General features: G+C 40.1%; 1 protein-coding gene across 2 annotated transcripts; it reads left to right on the top strand.

Moving 5' to 3' along the window:
* The first annotated feature begins 1,461 nt into the window (after positions 1 to 1,461).
* On the top strand, positions 1,462 to 21,150 carry UBXN2B (UBX domain protein 2B). Of its 2 annotated transcripts, none has more exons than XM_083823416.1 (9): positions 1,462 to 1,649; positions 3,658 to 3,758; positions 6,189 to 6,260; positions 7,759 to 7,918; positions 8,458 to 8,535; positions 13,393 to 13,502; positions 13,970 to 14,107; positions 15,631 to 15,792; positions 19,485 to 21,150. In XM_083823416.1, exons 1-9 carry the CDS (start codon positions 1,524 to 1,526, stop codon positions 19,645 to 19,647), a joined length of 1,110 nt encoding a protein of 369 aa, XP_083679542.1. In that variant the 5' UTR covers positions 1,462 to 1,523; the 3' UTR covers positions 19,648 to 21,150. The 2 variants fall into 2 exon arrangements, with proteins under 2 accessions (XP_083679542.1, XP_083679543.1); XM_083823417.1 differs by having other exon boundaries at positions 1,465 to 1,649; positions 19,429 to 19,556.
* Positions 21,151 to 21,355: the final 205 nt, after the last annotated feature.

The following is a 21,355-nucleotide window of genomic DNA, read 5'->3' as shown; positions in this document are numbered from 1 at the left end:
TGGATGATTAGCGATTTTAGCTGTCAATTCACAATTCCAGATGAAACCCGAAGCAGCCAACTGCGTGCTGTAATCACTTGCATACTCAATAGTTTGCATTACAAAACTTTTCAGCTGCCAGTCAGCTCAGCTGGCCTCGCTTAGGGTAGGGATTTATTTGCTTACAAACACAATGGATCTACTTCTTAATGAAATATTTAATTGTAAACTGATCTATTGATTCCTATTTGTACTATTATCAATTTTTTTTTCTATTATATACAAAATATATATACATATTCACTAGATATATATTTTTTACACTTCATTCTTTCCTTTTTATTCTTATTTTCATTCTTGGGAAACTGAAAACGTGCACTTTCAAACATTACTTGCTCTTCATTCATTACATTTAGGGTCATTCCATGTCTTATATATAGCACTACACTCTTTTATTTCAGTGCAGGTGAGGACATAAAATGTTCAACCAAAACGTCAGTGGTTCATTGTACTGGATCTGGCTGGGATGCAGTGAATTTTCTTCATATCAGCTCCTAGGTGCTGTGCTTTGGATCTGGGAGGAAAGCAGTGTTGACAACACATCTGTGTTTGGGCTCTTCCTCCGCAGTGCTTTCACAGAACGGAGGTTTTCTTCCTCCCATTCTGCCCTCCTGGTGAGGAGGCTGGAGGTTCACCAGAAGCTGGGAGGGGACACAGCCAGCACAGGGACCCAAACTGACCAAAGGGATGTTCCATACCATAAAATATATGCAATGGTTAAAGCAAAAGGAACGGAGGAAGAAGACAGTCATGTTTATGGTACTTGTCTTCTTGAGTAACCATTGCATGTGGTGAAATCCTGGAAGCTGCAGAGGTTTCTCTGCCCGCGGATGGGAAGTAGCAAACAAATAACTTCTTTTGCCTTGCTCATGCATGCAGCTTTGCTTCCCCTATGCAAAGGGCCACTATGGGTCTTCATCTTGACTCATGGGTTTTCAGCTTTTGCTCTTCAGATTATTTTCCCTCTCCTGCTGGTGGACAGCGAGCCTGCAGCTGGGTGGGTGACCAATTGCTGTCAACCACAACACTGGGGTAACTGAGATCTTTAAGTTCTAGCTTTAGCTTCTGACGCACAGCACTGTGCGTAGCGAGGGGGTCGCACCGCAGAGTCCAGACCCATTGCTCGACGAGAGCCTTCCTCCACCTAGCTGAGGTGAGGACAGGGGCAAACTGGCCCTCCTAGGGGCATGGCAGGCACTTGGCATGGTAACACGCACGGAGCCGAAGACAGACAGACTGACTGACTGACTGACTGACTTACAGACAGACAGACAGACAGACTGACTGACTGACTGACTGACTGACTTACAGACAGACAGACAGACTGACTGACTGACTGACTGACTGACTGACTGACTGACTGAACAGCCCCCTCCATCCCCATGGTAACAGCCCGGTGGGCGGGGCCCCCGTCGCCATGGCAGCCGGACGTGCCGCCGGCCCCCCCCCCCCCCCCCCCCTTCCCCCCTCCGTCCCTCCACAAGATGGCGGACGGCGGGGCAGCGCCCGCCCGGCCCGACGGGGACGTGGCGGCGGCGGCGGCGACCCCCGGTGGCCGCAGGGACCGGCAGCCCCGCAGCGGCCGCCCGCCCAGCGCACGGGACCTGCAGGTGAGCGGGCTGGGGAGGGACGGGAGTCCCGGGCCCTCTCCGGGGCGGAGCGCCCGGCCTCGCCCAGGCTGCCCGTGAGGGGAGCGGGCCGCTGCGAGGGGCCGGGACTCTGAGTGCAGGGGGCTGCTCCCGGCCGTCGTCATCTTATTTACGTTTTTATGTTTATTTATGTTCGGTTCAGCCTTTGAGGTGAAGGAATGAGGTGCGGGTGGGCGGCTTGTGGTGGCGATCCCTGCAGGACGCTGGAAGTGCGCTGCAGGGCTGCAGGGCTTCACCTCAAGTAATTTTGGCGCCCTTGTGTTTTCTTATTATTTAGTAGGGCTGCCCCCTCCCGTACACACATGCCAGTCTTCACAAACATAGTTTAAGATTAAGGGCAAGAGCGTTTTCCCGGTTTCCAAGGGTTTTGAGAAAGTGTGATCACAGATATAACTCGGTACTGGAGCTTAAATTCGTAACTGCAAACGCTTTTAGAAGTCTTTATTTATTTATTTTACTCCCCAAGTGACATTGAAACAATAGGAAGGTTTGAAATATTTTAGCAATGACTGAATTGCAAAAGCAGGGAAACTTTTAGCAATCAAAACTGCTCTTATTTAATTACACGTAATTAACAAGGGATAATGTTTTCCTTTTTTCCCCAGTTACTATTTGGGATTTTCATATGTTCTTGGAGAGACTAAGTTTGCTACCATAGGTAACAATTGCTATGTCAGAATTGGTAGTTCTTAGTTCTTAATATCTTCAGTCAGTTAACCGAGGCCGGCAGCGTTCTGTGTAGGTGATTACGGATAACATCCTAAAAACCCAGCTGCCTTCCTGAGTCTGAGCAGTGGTCCACTGAGCTCAGTGCTTGGTGTGCCGTGGCACCGTAAGAGATGTGGTATCAGGAAAGCACAGAAACCTGACTGTTCCCTTCTGTGCCCTCTCAGCATCCCCTCGTCTTTGGATTAGGAGTGATACGGGGTGTGTCTTTGCCTGTTCTTTTTAGTATCTGCTTATGGATTTGCTGTCTGTGACTCGCCTCATCTGCTTAACGTATCTAGAAGATGCTTGCATCTTCAGATAGAGGTCTTCAGTGGTTTTCTTGTTCTCTCTTATCACCCAGTTTAATTTCCTTAACGAGTCATTTCTTTTCCTGTGCTGAATACACATCACTGTAATACACAGATAATATCCTGTATCCATAGCGGTTTGTTTTGAAAGATGGACAGTGTTTCATTTTATTTTAATGTTTATTGCTTTTACATAAAGCTGTAATGAAAGTGTGGCCTATTACCTATTCTGATATGTATGATAAAACGATAATATCATTTGTATAGCATGAAGAAAATGGTGTAGGGACAAAATTAAGGAAAATCTGAGAAACAAAGTGGAATGTTATTCAGGACAGAAGTAAGCTTGCTAAAAATGGCATGTTAACATGTGCGTCCCACAACTTCCTAAAAAAGAACTCTCCAGTGATATGGCAGCATTTGGTGAGCTTTTGGGGAAAAGTGGCGTATTAAAAGTATTTGCAGTGGTATCTTGAATCCAAGCCAGTCAGATCAGATTTGTATCTTAATCCTACTACAAGGCTATTTAATTTGCATTTTTTTAAATTTCTGTGTAAAATGTATTTACTTCCCAATTTTATCAAAGGGATACCTAAGAGCTTTAGTTCAATTTGTTAGCATTAAAGAGATGATGCTTACTATATATGCATTTGTGTACACATACAAATCTCTCTTGTGATCCTGAAGTTCTAATACAGGCTGATTACAGCTAATGAAGCAGCGTGGACCAAATGAGAGCAGAGTGTAAATTCTAAGTTACGCTGGTATAAGCATATTGAATATCATGCATTTTTTTTCATGAAGCCGAATTTTAGAGAAGTAATTGGGAGTTCTCATGTTGATGTTTCTAATTTTCTGGCAATGTGCATATTTAGCGTTAGTTTTGGTCTTATTTCTGTTGCATTTGTAGTTCTGGAATTGTTGACTTCTAAAAAGTGTCCTATTTCCTACAGCTGGCCTTGGCAGAGTTATATGAAGATGAAGCTAAAAGGCAGGCACTGTGTCCTGACAAACCAACAACTACAAAGATGAACAGCTCAAAAGTATCCCAGGGGTAAGGCGTACTTCGTACTTCAGGAGTGTGTCATTTTGGTACTGTGTTAGCTAAGAAGATGTTGTTGTCGTACTTAATTGGTCTGTACTTTGTATTAAAAGGGATCTACAGCAATTCATAATTCTGAGTTGTGAATCCCTGTAACAATGCATAGTTGGTGTCTTCTCAAATGTTTTTTTAAATTTAATCTATTTGGGAACCATTGTGTTACATGTTGTTCCACAGCCCTTTAAACCCACGTCAGATAAGATAAAATTAGGATGCTGTAAATGAAATGCAGTGTTGCTTGCTTTTTCACACAGATAGAACTTGGATACTTGCTCTGTCAGAAAAATACTGCAGTTCTTTGCTTTTTCAAAATTCAGCAAATCAGTAGTTTGTGAGAAAGTTGATGCGTGAGCTGCTTTGAGTGTTGTACTTAGGTCAGTGCTATTTAAGTAACCTGATAAGACAAATATTAGTTTGAAAAGTGAGTAGTAGGTTCATACGAAGTGAGAGAAACCAGCATGGATTTGTAATAAAGTTGTCTGTTGTCGGTGGATGGAAGGGAAGATGTTTGAGTGTAAAGCCAGGTTTTGCTGGCCTGCAGCATTTGCAGTTCACATGGCATTTGAAGATTCAATATAATTTTAAAAATTTATAAAGAAACCTTGCCAGTTCTTAATTAATTGTTATTTTAATTGCTCTAAAGAAAAGTCTTTAAGTCATTACTGTCAGCGAGACAATAACAAGTATTGTATTTGGCTTGTCTTTCATTCACTGCTGCCAACATGAATCTCTATTTTAAAAGAGGTTCAAGGGCAGACTTAGTCACCAGAGCCATGTCTCGAGTGTAGAAATGCAGGTCTTTACAAATGGGGATTTTAACATAGGATGTGACATTTGTAAAATAATAGTTCGTGGTTTTTTGGGTACAATCAGTTACACAGAACAGAGTTTATAAACAAATGAAACAAAGAGCTCCATTTACCAGTATGTGTCATGAAGTTAGAGCTTCCTATTCCAGCTGAAGGAAAAGCTGCAATATGGTGTCTCAAATACTTGGTGTGATAGCTGTTGGCAAACACTTGCTCTTTGTTGGCAATCATGCTGGAAGCTGTCTGAGAAGGAAGCGATGGCTGCTCTTTGCATGGTATCCACAATGAGACTTACTTATTTTTTTTTAGTTGACTTTAGTTTGCTCTCAAATGAGCAATATATTAATTGCGAGGAGACTTAGTGCTGCTCTTGAAGTCATCTACTCGTCTTCCACAATTGCAGGTATAGAGAATGTCTCTGGGCCCTGCTGGAGCAAATGCCATCATGTTATGTGAGCTCCAGCACCTTCACCAAACCCAGGACAGCTGGCACAAAAATATCATGAGCCCTGCAACGCATCAAAGGAAGAAAACTGAAATGGTTAAGAGTAGAAGAGTGATGTAATAAGAGAGATTCTAGTTCCCATGGCCTAAGTCCATAACAATACATTTTTTTCTGAGAAAATAGAAGAAGCAGATCCCTCACTGAGCTAATCAGTTAATTAAACTAATTACATTGTTTTATCAGCACCAGTACTTTAAAAAGAGATGGCCTGGTCCACTACGCTTTGATTTGAAAGGTATAGTAGCCAAACCGATGGCAGTTTGCTAGTTTGAACTTATGCAGTTATTTATGTAGCAGACTATGTTCTGTTGTACCTGTGAGTTTGGCTACCTCTCATAGATCTTGCATTAATGAGTTTTATTTTATGATTTTATGACGGCTGTACAGCTTAAGGACGGAGAGCTGTACAGCCGTTCCTGGCGTGTTGCAGATGTAACCTAGTTTGGCCAGTAGTAGCTTATCAATTGGTCCCTGTTGTAAGACAGAATTTGATTTGCGTTTGATCATCTTCTGAAAGTCTTTGCAATGTTGCCATTCAATGTGTTTTTTAAATCATGTAAAATGGAAATGAGGGCTACTGTGTTTTAGATTCTCAGATACTCGTGGATAGGGACTCCAGGACATCAAAGAATAGCAAAGATGACTTCACTCGGCAACTTATGTCTTGACAAAATCGGCTAAAATGTTGTGGAAAGAATTTGAAGTATAATTAATAGTGGTAGGCAGGATTCTCCAGTAGCTGTTCAGCTTGCATATTACTTTTGTTATCTGTGGGACCATCAGAGATGGAAGCAGAATTCCACTTCTGGCTTATTCAGTGTTAAGCGTCTGTGGCTGTGTACTTTGGACAGAAAAGTATAGTGAGAAGAAGATAAACCATCATCAGGGTAGATCTTCTGGAGGATTTTGTCTGGTTTAAAAAAAAAATCCTTTTTAAAAAATAAAAAACTTATATCCTTAGTTTTTGAAAAATAAGTGGTTTCAGAAGTTAGAAGTTAGATACTTCTGATAATCTCTGAAGTGTGTGTACTAGTCATTCTCAAACACTTCCTTTCATTTTCTTGGCAGTCTTAAAGTCGGTTCTTTCAGAAGTTTGAGAAAACCCGAGAGAAGCATGAGCGATGACAAAGAAAATCAAAGGTATTTGAAAAACAAAACACTCATTTAACAGTTGTGAAAGTAACTGTTTTATCTGACGTTTATACATTGTTCCACCCTGTTTTTCAAAATGTATATAAGCTAAGTCTTTCCTGCAAAGAGCTAGTAACAACAGAGATGCTGACATACTAGAGTTAGCTGTATACTGCTGTAGTAAAACTATATTTAGCAGAATCTGGGTGTAGTCATCTAGGACCAATTTGTACCTGTACCTGCCTTGGATAATACATGGCCATATGAATGTAAAGGTTGTAACTTATGCTTGGACTCAAAAACTTTTTGCCTTTTCTTAAACGTCCTGAATAGTTCCGTGTACCCATTACTCAAATATTTGAGTACTTTTATTTCTTGAATACAAACTTAGATGAGAATTGTCATTTCATCTATTTTCCAATAAAAATTCTTTAAAATCTAATAAAGATTTTTCATTATAAACGGCAACTGGGATAAAAATACAGATTTATGTACGAAGGAGAGATGACACCAAGAGATTGCCAGTTATGTGACATTGTAAAAATAGTATGATTGTACATCACCTGCTGTTATTGGGTAATTGTGAAATATGATTGAATTAACTGTATTTTAAGGTGTTGGCCTGAGAGACAGTTTCACATGGATTAATTGATTTAACTTGCCCCAAGTGGTTAAGTGAAAAAGTTAAGAAAAGTATAAAGCACTCATTTTAGTAGCTATTAAAGCTCTTTGTGATCAAGGGTGAAAGACTCACAGGTTTGCCAGGTTTTGTACTTATGTACAGATTTTTTTTATCTATAGTATCTGTTCCATTGGTATTTTGGGATTTATAGCACCTTCCTCACTGATCCTTGATAATTCATAATTCTTGATCTTCATAATCAAGAGCTGGAAAAGGTGCTATGTCGAAGAAAAAAATCACGGTTTAGCTTTCACAGCAGTGTCTGCAGAAATAAAAATGCCTTCAAAGTTTAGTCAAATTTATTAAAAACTTTACATTTGTGATATCGGTAGGAATGGAAGTATGCTGGATCTTTACATTAAAAGATCGATTTCTTGGTACTGTTCAGGCTTTCCAACAACAATTTTACATTAATTCTGCCAAAGTAGTGTTAACTGTGAATCAGAGTTCTAACCGGCCCAGGGACAGACCCATGCATGTGACACCCCTGAGGAAATCAGTTTTTACACGAGCAGTCAGCATCCGCATAAAATAAGGTGTTCAAAGCCAAGTCTGCATCAGGGTTGTGTTCACTTAAGCATATGATTTTTGCCGATAACCTCTGGGGTAAGTTCTGGAAGGCATCTCATTAGTTTGGCTAGCCTAATGTCTATAGAGCGGTGCGGCTTTGAAACTCAGAAACAGGTGGAACACTTCCGTGATCAGAGTGGCAAGGTTTTATGCCAAATTTGGCTCTTTGTCCATTAATTTATTTTCTTTTAATGAGAAGGAGAAAGTGACACTTGTTTTAAAGCATTGTTGCTTATGAACATTACTATTCTAAAGATTTTATTCAGGTGACTCTGAATACAGAGGATTACAGATTTCTGGGGCTTCTAATAACCCAAGTAAAATTGTTGCTGAACTCTTCAAAGAAGCAAAAGAACATGGGGCTGTACCATTAGATGAAGCCTCAAGATCATCTGGTGACTTCAGTAAAGCTAAGGTAAAAGTCAGAAGGTACTTTGGTCTCTGTTTACATCAGGCTCTTTGAAACTCATCTAAATCACATGAGAGCAAATATGCCTTTTTGTGGTTTGCTTATAGTAGAGGATTTGAGCAACACAGTTGTGTATTGTCTGTGCTCGGTAGCTTCCTCTAGAAAATAAGGTGGTGGGGAACCACACAATTTGAGGAGGAATCATTAGAAATCAACCTAAACTGAGATTACCTGGTTTATTTCTAAATTGATTTTTAAAAAAATCAGCTGCTTTTGTGTCCCGATCAAAACCTCTTGTGTGTTGAATTACTAATATTTGAAAAAGTATACAGACTAGAAACTCAAATAATTGTATAAAACCTGCTTAAACTTTTTACAATTACTACCTAAAATTTTCCACTTGGAAAGTATGCAAGTTAGAACAGTGTGTTTGCTTTTAACCATGGAAGCAAGTGTGCTGATGTCTTTATTTGCACCTTTGTAAGTATCTTAATAAATGGTTTCAGATATTTATTTCAATAAGCTGTTCTTTGTATTCTTTTCAGTCATTTTCTGGTGGTGGATATAGGTTGGGTGACTCATCACAAAAGCACTCTGAATATATATATGGAGAAAATGAAGATGTAAGTACAATTCTGAATAGCGGGAAACAGTGTCTCTAGCAGATGTCTTCTTTACAATGTTTACAGCTTGAATGCTAGTATTACTGTAGTTGTCTATAAGGAAAGACAAATACCTAAATATTAGAAAAGTGTTCAGCAGAAATTAAGCAAAAGCATCCACATTGGAAAAATATTTAATGGATACCCGTAGGGCCTGCATTATGGTTTTGCTGGGCAAGAGGGCTGGATGATCAGATCCACCTTTGGCATGTGTAAGTCATAGAATGGCTTGGGTTGGAAGGGATCTTAAAGATCACCTCATCACAAGCCCCCTGCCATGGGCAGGGATGTCACCCACTAGATTAGGTTGCTCAAAGCCCCATCCAACCTGACCTTGAATACTTCCAGGGATGGGGCATCCACAGCTTCTCTGTGCCAGTGCCTCACCACCCACAGAATGAAGAATTTCCTTCTAATCTCTAATCCAAATCTCCCCTCTTTTAGTTTAAAACCATTCCCCCTTGTCCTGTCACTGTCTGACTGAGCAAAAAGTTGCTTTCCATCCTTTTTATAAGCCCCTTTTAAGTATTGAAAAGCTGCAGTGAGGTTACCCTGGAGCCTTCTCTTCTCCAGGATGAGCACCCCCAGCTCTCTCAGCCTTTCTTCAGAGGAGAGGTGCTCCGGCCCTCTGATCATCTTCATGGCCCTCCTTTGGACCCACTGCAACAGCCCCACATCCTTCTTGTGCTGGGGGCCCCAGACCTGGATGCAGCACTCCAGGTGGGGCTTCACGATGACAGAGCGGAGGGGGACAGTCACCTCCCTGCCCTGCTGTTGATGCAGCCCAGGATGCAGTTGGCCTTCTGGGCTGCAAGCACGCACTGCTGGCTCATGTCAAGCTTTTAATCGGCCAGAACCCCCAAGTCCTTCTCTGCAGGGCTGCTCTCAGAGAGTTCTTCTCCCAGTTTGTGCTCATGCCTGAGATTGCCCCAACCTAGGTGCAGCTCCTTGCACTTGGACTTGTTGAACCTCATCAGGTTCCCGTGGGCCCACTTCTCCAGCATGTCCAGGTCCTTTTATTTGGCATCCCTTCCTTCTGTTGTATCGGCTGCATCACTCAGCTTTGTTCTATCTGCAAACTCGCTGAGGGTGCACTCAATCCCATTGTCTATGTCATTGGTAAAGATACTAAACAGGTCTGGTCCCAATATAGGCCCCCGAGGGATGCCACTCGTCACTGACCTCCACCTGGACATAGAGCCATTGACCACCACTGTCTGGGTGCAGCCATCCAGCCAACTCCTTGTCTACTGAATGGTCCACCCTTCAAATCCGTCTCTCTCTAGTTTGGAGACCAGGATATCGTGTGGGACCATGTCAAAGGCCTTGCAGAAGTCCAGGTAGATGACATTGGCCAGTCTTCCCTTGTCAACTAATGCAGTCGCTAATCATAGAAGGTCACCAGATTGGTCAGGCACAATTTTTCTTTGGTGAAGTCATGTTGGCTGTCTTGGATCACCTCCTTGTCTTGCTTGTGCCTTGACATTGCTTCCAGGAGGATCTGTTCTATGATCTTCCTAGGCACAGAGGTGAGGCTCACTGGTCTGTGGCTCCCTGGGTCCTTCTTTCTACTCTTTTTAAAAATGGGAGTGATGTTTCCCATTTTCTAGTCACCAGAGACTTCAGCTGACTGCCAGGACTTTTCAATTATGATGGGGAGAGGCTTGGCAACTACATCAGCCAGTTCCCTCAGGACCCTGGGATGCGTGGCATCAGGCCCCATAGACTTGTACCTGCTCAGTTTCATCAGGTGGTCTCAAACCAGTGGGTGGGACTTTGTTCCCCCAGCCCTCATCTACAGGTTCAGGGAAATGAGAGATGTGGGAAGCCTGACTGGCAGTGAAGACTGAGGGAAAGAAGTTGTTGAGTACCTCAGCCTTCTCCATGTCTGTTGTTAACAGTTCTCCCTTCTCGTTTATCGGAGGAGGACGAACACTTTGCTTGGCTTTTTTTTGGCCATTGTACCTACAGAATCCCTTCTTGTTGTTTTTTTGCATCCCTTACCAAGCTCAGTTTTGTCTGTGCCTTGGCTTTCCTGATCCCCTCCCTATACTCTTCCCAGGCCACATGGCCCTGCTTCTACTGCAAAACTAAACTGTAAACTTGAGCTGCTGGGGGAATTCTGATCTCCTGATCTCAGTTGTGAAGCAGAGGTTAGAATGCAAAACTTTATTTGATGTAGAGAAGAGATGTGACAGCTATTAAGGCCTGTAGGCATTCACAGAATTGATTTGGATTAATTAAAATCCCTCAGCAATTAGTAGCTTCTCTTTAATTATTTCTTGCCATATACCAGTAACTGTCACTTGTAATACATGCAAATATCTGCCACCTGAATATCTGTACCGTGTTTGGTATAGAAAGAAAATAAAAATGAGAAATCAAAAATGTCCCTTTCTTTAGTTCAGAATTTAGAAAAGCAAATCACCTGGATGTTAAACGATGCCCCAGCTTTGTTTAGCAGCAGCTACCTTATTGTTAATGTTAGGGCTATGGAGATCATTGAACTGGGGTTGCCTGTAGCAAAGCCAGACAAATAAAGGGTTTCAGTGAAGGACAATCTCCACTGCTCTCGCCTCATCTACCAGGCCAGTCATTTCATTATGGAAGGTTATCAGGATGGTCAAATACGCCTCCCCCCCCAGGTGCATCCTAACTGTCACAGACACACTTGAACTCTATTTCAGATTTATTTGAACACATTAATGATTTTGAAACTAAATGTTTCACATCATGTCTACTGAGCAGCTGAAAGTGGGTTTGAGCATAGTGGCAATTCTGTGAATGCCGCCCATTGCTTCCTTATGAAAAATGCACAGAAACAAAATTAATCAGAAATATCAATAATAGTTGTTTTAGCACCTCTGAAGCATTTTCTTTTTGTTAATGGAAATTAATTTTCTCTTGTCATAATCCATCTTCAAAACCGTCTTTAGTTTTGAAGCTAACCTGAGGCATAATTATTTCCGAGAACAGATCATAATCTGAAATAATCCTGTTCTTCCTTAACAATAATACTCTGTTTCACTGTGTCTTTTTATAAGGTCTTCTCTTTACAAATTATTTTCAGTGTGGTGGGGAATGCAGGGTTCTCCTTTTATTGTGGACTGTAATTAGAGGAAAAGATTCTAGTCAGAGACAGGCTCCACACCCACAGCTGTGAAAGTGCTGGTTTCACTACTTAGGAAACAGAGCGGAGGGGGAAAAAAAAAAAAGTTGTTCACCATCTTTGCAGTCATCTTTTGCATGCTTCCATGTGGGCGGCTGAGATTCACCAAGACATTCCCTTGCAATAATGATAAATAGCTGGTTTTGTAAATCCTCTCTGTGCAGGTAACTCAGATCTTCTCATCTTAACCACTTTTTCACTCTACTTGACATAATTTCTGAGTCTACTATGACTCAAGATTGAATGTGGGAAAAATTGGATCATCTTTTCTTTCAAATTCCTCCTCAGTTTCTTCCTTATGCAATTTAAATGCATCCTAGCTGATAATGTGAGGGTGTTGGAGGCATCACAAGCTTTTATTTTCTAGCTTTTCAGTCTGAGCATGATTTTTGGTTTTCTTGTCCCTGTGTCTTAGATGTGTTTAAAATTCTTTCACTTACCCATAAGAAAGAAATGAAGTTTGTATTTGCTGTTAATCCCATAACAACAAAAAAAAAGGCATCAGGCTGAAAGACAGTCTAGTCCAGCTTCTTGTTCTCACTAGCCAGCGGAAGTGGTAAGTTGGGTCAGGGAAATGATCCATGTTAAAAAGTAATCTTCTTTTTCTCCTTTTCCTGGCACCAGATTGATTTTATTTGGGATCAAATCAGTGTGTGTTTTTGAGAACTTGCCTTCCTATAAGGGAAAAGTAGATGAGAGCATTTTTTCTTTCCTCTCATTTAAAAGACTGGAAGTGAGGGAGAAGGAAAGTTATAAAGTCCTCTACACTTTGCCATTCGTATGAACAGCTAGAGTGACTATCAAGCTCATCAAGTAACAGAAACAAGAGAGAGGCTAAAGGATGTGGTTTAGGCTGTGGGCTTTTCTTGTGGCACACCAGGAGCTGATGTCTTTTACCCTCTAATAATAATCCTTCTACTTGTTGAGTAATGGCCAGCTGTATGGAGCCGGAAGCGTGTTGCAGTGGGGTTACCATAACTGTGGGCTGGGCTGGTTTTCTAAGGGGAGGTTATTTTTACTGGCAGGGCAAGTGTAGGCATGCTGGACTGGAAGGCATTAGTTGCAGGGAAGAGAGGTGCAGGCTCTGAAGGTTGCAGTGCCTCCAGGGGAAGGCTTTGGCTGGAAGTACATCACAGGGTGCTCCAGGATGCTCAGGATTTGAAGGGTCTGGAGCTAGTATGAACTTCATTGCAGCTCAGCATGCAGCAGTTTGAGGAAGTAATAGTTTTAGTTCTAACTAGTGTATCAACAGTATTTTGTAAATTAATTCATTTATTTCTTAATTTATCAGCAAGAAGTGTTTACTGCTTTCAAAAGTAGTTGAAACACTGAAGTTCACAATAAAGTGACTGTAGTCTGTATGTCATGGATGACAGATTAAGAGATGCTTTTTCCTCAAGTGTAAAAGTGGTCTTAGAGCAAATAATAGTCTGTAACTATTGTTTGCTCTTTGAATGCACTGTAACCATTACAATACTTTAAATTAGTTACAATGCAGTGCTCTGTTTCTCCTTTGTCATTTGCATTTTTGTTTGTGTTCTGCCACAAAATCTGTTAAATACAGATGAAAAATTCTACAGCAGTAATCTGTATGAAACTGAAATACCTTATTTGTGTATTCACTTTTAATTTCACCGTTTTCTCCTCAGGTTCAAGTTTTGCTGAAACTGTGGAGGAACGGCTTCAGTTTAGATGATGGAGAGTTGAGGTCCTACTCAGACCCAACAAATGCTCAGTTTCTTGAGTCTGTTAAAAGAGGGTAAGTTAAAACAGCAATTTTGTTGAGGCATGTCCTTCAAGTGAAGAAAAATGCTTTCCTCAAATAGTTGTAATTATCAAAAGGTCAAGGCTTCTTTTCTGCTTGCACCCATAAAATATGTTCTGTATTTGTCATCAGGTGCATGGGGCGCTTAAAAATGGGAATATTTTGTTTCCTTCTTGTGTTTTAACTCTGAACATTATTTATTATAGATGGCTATTAGTTTCTTGTGTTTTGTTAGCATATTCTAGGTTTTGATTGTCAATTGACTGCTTTTTTTTCCTTCATTTTAGTCTTTAATTTTATCTGTTATTTTGGGATGAACTCAGTTCATGAAATAATTGAACATCTGTAACTTTTAAAATGAACATGTTAATAGTGTCAACTCATACTGTACTGTGTAAGATTTTTGTGTGATTTTGCACTACAGTACAGAGCATAATTGGGAAACTTACTTTTGTATTAAGGGAAATTCCTGTGGAATTGCAACGACTTGTTCATGGTGGCCAGGTTAATTTGGATATGGAAGACCACCAGGAACAGGAATATGTGAAGCCGAGACTGCGATTCAAAGCTTTCAGTGGAGAAGGACAAAAACTTGGAAGGTAAAAATCACTGAATTTTCTGTTCTATATCTATATGTCATTCTAAAAGCTGGATTTAATCAATTTGAAGTCTTTTGAAGAACTAATCAGATGACAAAAGCAATATAAAATTTTGTGCCACCCTGATTTCAAGGTCCCAGGTCTGATTTTATAGAGTCACCAGTAATCATGGAAGTTTATATATAATGGAAGGTAAGCCTTAGTTCTGTGTTCTGGACCTTCTCATAGATCTGCTAGATGCTTCGTGCTTTATTGTGAATGAGATTTCTCTGCCTCTTCTTGCATATAATTTTGCTTATTTATTAACCTCAACCGTGTTTAAAACTGGAGTAAGGGAAGTTGGAAGGTGATAAGTACCATACAAATTTTATGAGAAAATCTCCTTACGAGGTACAGAAAACAAGTCTGTTAGCTTAAGGAAGAGAACTAATTCCATAAAATAATCTTATTTTAGTCTTTTAATTTGATCCAAAATAAATAAGCAGTAAGTTATATCAAACTCTCTCAACTCTTACAACTGGGATTTGGTTAAAACTTCCAATGATACGGCAAAAGTCTATAGTAGGGATTCTTTTTTAAAAGGAAAGAGCTAGAGATATTTTACATGCTCCCTTAGATTAAATATTACTGCAAAGCCTGGATTGTGGGAGGGGAGGGACTCATCCTCTAACACCTAACTGGAGCCCTGATTTCACCCAATTCTAGTGTCATGTCCAACTATAAGATAAAAATTTATATATGTAGTAGAAAACCTGAAATGTAATGACTTTAAAAAAATGTTGTAATGGTTCTGTTTCGTTTGCTGTTGTGCTGATGAATTCTGTTACTGAATGGCTCAGTCTGCTTTGTCCAAATGTGCATAATCTACTATTAAAGCAATTTAAGCTGAATAGAAACAGTAACGTGACCTCAACTCTGCCAATCATCAACTTTTTTACATAGCAATTACAGGTTTTATAGTATCTTTTCTTACTGACTGGATATGAGCTGGTGAATTGTGCATACTTCTAGGTTTCTATTCACAACTGAATCTATTTGTGTAATATGTTTGTTTGCTGACAAAGGTACTAATGGTATGCTATTGCAAGTAATTTAATACAATAAATGCTTCTTAGCAGTTCCCGACCTGTGTTTTTCCTTTTTTAAAGATCAGGAAATGTGCTGTTATATTAATATGTAATATAATACAATATAATGCAGTATAATGGTGTGCGATTATTTTTTTAATTTATTCCATGAAGTATGATAGGTAAATCTTAGTATCAAAATGATTTCATGCTCTGTGTGGATAAACAAAGGTGTTTCAGTTTGTACCTAATTACCTATTTAATATCTTGCAAACATAAGGATCTACACAGTTACAAGAAAATATATATGAAATTTGTCAATCATTGACAAGAAACTGCAAAAGCATTATTTGTCCTTTTTTAATGAAAAAAAAACCAAACAGATCTCTACTTCAGATTCAGTTCTGGTTTGCTTCTATTAGTAACATCTGTTTATCTGTTTTTTCAATCCTCTAGCCTTACACCTGAAATAGTCAGCACACCTTCTTCCCCAGAGGAGGAGGAGAAATCCATTCTTAATGCACCTGTTCTGATTGATGACTCCATGCCAGCAACTAAAATTCAAATTAGACTAGCAGATGGTAGCCGATTAATACAAAGATTTAATCAAACACACAGGTAAATTGATTCTGCATCGATGCAGGTAACCATAACTATTTTGATAAGTTTGTCATTAAATGAATACCAACAAGGCATCAAAAAGGGGAAATAGAGTTCCACTGAAATGTCACAGCTCTGTCATTTTCATAGACAGAGATGCGCTGATAAATCTACTGTCAGAGCAAAACTGTAATCGAAAACACCAAGATATTCAGTAAGTGCAAAGCCGCAACCTTTCCTGACTGGTGACAGGAAACAGACAGTGCCAGCCTTAATTACTGTCTGTTCAGGTATGAGATCACCTGTACTGTTCCCAGGGCAACCCCAAAGTGAGGGTATTACTCAAACATCTCTTGAGTACAGGCCAGCATGGGGCATTAGCCACCTTCTAGGAAGCCTATTCCAGTATGTGAACAACCTCATGGTAAAGAACTTGTTCCTAATATCCCGTCTGAATCTCCCCTGGCGCAGCTTTTGTGCCATTCCTGTGCATCCTGTTGTTGGTTACCAAGGAGAAGAGACCAACACCTCCCTCTCCACTCTTATCAGGAAGGTCTAGAAAGCAATGAGATCACCTGTTGACCTCTTTTTCTCCAGACCAGACAACCCAAGTGTCCTCATCCTCTCCTCATAGGACTTGCCTTCCAACCCTTTTACCAGCTTTGTTGCCCTCCTCTAGATGCTTTTAAGAGCCTTAATGTCCTTTTTATATTATGGAGATTGGATCTGCACACAATATTCAAGGTGAGGTTGCAGTAATGCTAAATGTAGTGCAAGAATCACCTCTTTTGACCGGCTGGCTATGTTGTATTTAATGCATCCAGTTTGCCCTCTTGGCTGCCAGGGCACGCTGCTGGCTTGTGTTGAGCTTGCTGTCGACCAGCACCCCCAGGTCCTTTTCTGCTGAGCTGCTCTCCAGCCTCTTGTCTTCATGTCTGTAGCTGTGTCTGGCATTGCTCCATCCCAGGTGCAGAACCCAGCATTTCCCTTTGTTGAGCTTCAGGCTGTTGCTGATCACCCACTGCTCTAATCTACCTAGATCCCTCTGCAAGGCCTCTCCTCCCTCCAGGGAGTCAACAGCACTGCACAGTTTAGTATCATCAGCAAACTTGCTGAGGATGCACTTCTCTCCTACATCCAGATCGTTGATGAAAGTGATGAACAGGACTGGCCCTAGAATTGAGCCCTGGGGAACACTGCTGGAGACCTTCCACCAGCCAGATGGAGACCTATTTACTACAACCGTTTGTGCTCTGCTGTCAAGCCACTACATCATCCAGCATAGTGTGAATCAGTTTATCTCACAGTTGGACAGTATGTCTAGAAGTATTCTGTGAGGGACAGTATCAAAGGCCTTAATGAAGTACAGAATACATTAGCCACCTTCTCTTCATCCACCAAGTGGGTGACCTTATCACAGAAGGAGATCAAATTACTAAGGCAGAACTATGATTGTGGAATCATAGAATCGTTGGGGTTGGAAAAGACCTCCAAGGTCTTCAAGTCCAACCATTAACCTAGCACTGCCAAGTCTGCCACTTAACCATGTCCCTAAGCACCACATCCACCTGTCTTTTAAATACCTCCAGGGATGATGACTCGAGTACTTCCCTGGACAGCCTGTTCCAATGCCTCACAACCCTCTTGGTGAAGAATTTTTTCCTAATATCCAAGTTAAACCTCTCCGGCACAACTTGAGGCCATTTCCTCTTGTCCTGTCGCTTCTTGCATGGGGGAAGAGACTGAACTCCACCCCACTACAACCTCCTTTGAGGTAGTTGTAGAGAGGAACCCATGTTGACTATACCTGATAATTACTTTGTTCTTTAAGTGCTTTTCAGTATCCCCCAGGACAATCTTCTCCATGACTTTTCAAGGGACTGAGGTTAGACTAACAGGTCTGTAGTTTCCTGTGTCTTCTATCATTTTTATTTTTTTTTGTAGTTGGGTATACCATTGACTAGTTTCCAGTCAGCAGGAACTTCCCCTGACTCCCGTGACCTTTGCTAAATTGTTGAGAGGAGACCAGCATAACCTTTGCTAATTCCTTCATCACTGTGGGGGTGAATCCCATATGGCCCCATGGAGTTAGGAACATTGAGCTGATACAGCTATTTGCTTGCAGTTCTGGAGACCACAGATGGAAAGTCATGGTGCTCCAACTCAGATCCATACAGTTCAAAAGCTGTTGTTACTATTAAATACTGAGGCAAAAAAGGCATTAAATGCCTCTGCCTTTTTCTCCTCCTTACTTGTTAGGTGACCACCTGCTGCAATCAACTTAGTAGTCTGTTAATTATAGCTTGCCATCAGTTTTATTGACATTGTTGGGGCATTGCAAATGGTGTTGGCCAACCCCACTTATTTACCTAAGAGGTTGTGTTAGTGCAAGGTTCTGCAAAGCGGTGTTTTGCACTTGCTGTTCTGCATGGCTGAGAGAACTTTGGGCAGAGGGCAGAGATTTGGGCAGTCGTTCCACCCACACTTCACAGCAAGCAACGTTCAAGTCAGCCCCACTCCAAAGTCTGCACCATCATGTTAGAACACAGCTGAAACTGAGCTTGATTCCTGCCTTCAGGGTGCTCTTAGTGTGGACCTAGTTCCATGCTAACATTGTTTATGGCTTTGAAAGTTGCCCTGTTCTCTTTTTCCACTTCTGGCTCAGGATAAGGGCAGAGGCAACGTGCAAATTTCTTCACCCGACAAAATACACAGACCACAGTAAGACAATTTTAGCTGAGATGCCAATAGGGAGGATGATGCAGCAATAATCTTTCAGCAGTAATAGACCAGGTAGTACAGGCCCAGACCCTTCCTTCCCAGCAAGAAATAACTTGGATAGACAGTTTGGCTCCTAGGAACCCTCTAGCCATGATGTTTTCTCTTGTGTACATGAAAGAGTAGAGGTGGTAAATTCCCAGTACAGTCTGTAACCACGGGTGGGTTGACAGAAGTTTATTTAATCATTGCTGTCTTTCTCATGGATGTAGATCTTCTTAGTTATCCTTGCAGATGTATGATCAAAATCAGCTACTAAAGTGCATTGCTTGGATCACAAACCTTGAAGACAGAAAACTAAACTCCCTGTTTATTTATTTGCAGTAAATCTGCCTGCTTATTAGTTCAATAGATCTTCAAAGATTTTACTCAGTTTACTGTGTTGAGAGAAACTTCAAGTTTCTTCTTTATCTCTAAAATTTTACTTTTCATCCATGTCTTATAAAGCTAAGTTATTTTTGTTACACTGTGACTGGTGGTTTTATGAACTATTGTTCACTAGTTGAATGCTAAGTGAAAGCAGGGGAAACCTATTTACAATTGAAGCGCATTAATAATTCCCCTCTGCTTTCTTATCACTTCATATTGTAAGATTTCTCTTTCCAATAATACTTTAGCATTTTTGATATATGCTAAGGATTTTGGTATAAGTTTTTTTTGACAGCTGGTATTGACATTGCTTGATGTTCTATATTAAGTATCAGTTTATAATATACTCCTACGTTAAAACTTTTATTTCTGTTATTTGAAAAAAAACAATCAACATTCATTTTAATGCTTCACGTTTCGCATGCAAGAAACAAAAAAAAATATATAGGCTACAACTGTTGGCCATCTGGATCAAATGGAGGTGTAAAATCAATAGGATATATTGAGTGGTTTGTGTCAAAATAGAACCATACACAGTTTTCATGTCCATATCCTTTCTACAGGATTAAGGATATTCGAGATTTCATTATCCAGTCCCGTCCAGCATTTGCAACGACTGATTTTGTTCTTGTGACTACCTTTCCAAATAAAGAGCTAACAGATGAAAGCCTGACACTACAAGAAGCAGATATACTCAACACTGTGATTCTTCAGCAATTAAAGTAATGTTACAGCTGTTGGTAAAATACAGGGCATGTGCTGTATTGTCATTCAATGTTTCCAACAGATGAAGAAAAAAAAAAGGAAGGATCAGTGTCTTTATTCCCCCACTTCCACGGTTCAGATTTTTGGGTTTCATGTCTTCCAGCTGTAGCATATATATTAACTTTTTTATTTTACTTTCTTAACATTTTTCAACCCTTTTTCATTGTTAAAATTAAGGTTCCCTGTGTTTGTATGTTTGAAACCACGTCATGTACTAAATGTGAGCTAACACTTTGACTCTTCAGTGTTTTTTTTTGTCGGGGGAGAGAAGCATTTTTCTCAAGGGGGCAGTGACTTTCATATAGTTGGTAAGATTTGCACTATGGAAATGTTTTATGCTGCATTGACAAACAGCCATTTGAAAACCTAGCCTGCAGGTTATGTTTACCTTCCAAACTGTATTAATATTAAAGTGTTCTGTTTAATAGTTTGACAGATAATTAATGACCTATTATAATTTTTGTATATTCTGTTTGTAGTGTTTCATGGTGTAGTATAATTATTTATATTCTTTTTTTATGTAAATATCCCTATATAATTGCTGATGTGAATCAGTATCAGGAGATGCAAAGCTCAGCTTTTGCAGACTGTATAATAGACTGTTCTTATTTGTATTATAGTTCTACATGTGGTGAAAATAAGTATGCATTTCTTTCTTCTTGAAGTTAGAGAAATGGGAGAGACCACTGTCATCTGAAGAAAGGCTGTGATTTAGAGTTCATGGGAGTAGGTAAACCTGTGGTCACTTTGAACTTGAATATGCAGTTGAACCCTGTGCAGCTAACATGATTCTTCACACGAACCGTTACTTAAATAAAGCCAAACAAAAACACCAAGGTGCACAGACACGGAACTTTTTTATGCGGTCACGTGCGTGCACAGAAGTAGGCATGTTAACTGGTCGTGTATTTTTGACCTGAATGTCAGGTCTTTATATTTGGAATTTTGGCCAAAGGCTTTTTATAATAATCGGTGGGGATTTGCTCTTGCAATTTCCATTATACTGATTTGGAGGCTGTATAATTAAACCCCTTAAACTTGGAAATCATATATTTTTTCAATTAACTTGGCCCTACACTACAGTATGCAAGTAGGAATTTTTGTGAGCAGACTGGCTGCTGTGCTTTAATATTTTGCGGATTTATAATATTTGTGGCTTTATATCAGATGAGTGGATCACACTCTGGAGGGTAAATGGGCTGTATCCCTTGTGCCAATATACGTGTTAAAAATACTGTTTTCACTGATTATTTTATTCTGAAAATGTCAACACCTATTTATGCTTAGCTTATCATTGGTCAGTATATTTGATTAATGTTAATTTTTTACCTCAGAATAGGTTTTTGAGTAAATTTTAAATGTGCAGTTGTATTTGAAGTCATTTGTTTTGTAATCTGAATATCTGCATGATTTAATCATAAATCATTTAATGTGCTAAGTAATTAAAGTTTTAAGCTAAAAAGACCACAGACATTTTTTTCTTCCCAATTTATGTTGTGATGAAGTGATTGTGTTGTGTGCCAAAATAAAAATATTTAGAACTAAGCAGAAAGGAATGGACACATACTATACATATATTTTATATACTCGTATTCTCTATATAAGTGTGAGGTCAAAGTCAATGTTGTGAAATCGATCTTGGGCAATGTGTGGTTTGGGCATATTTCAG

Source organism: Anser anser (genome assembly GCF_964211835.1).
Source record: "Anser anser genome assembly, chromosome: 2".
Lineage (NCBI taxonomy): Eukaryota > Metazoa > Chordata > Aves > Anseriformes > Anatidae > Anser > Anser anser.
The sequence above is the reverse complement of the archived record's forward strand: the minus strand, read 5'-3'. Positions and strand labels throughout refer to the sequence as shown.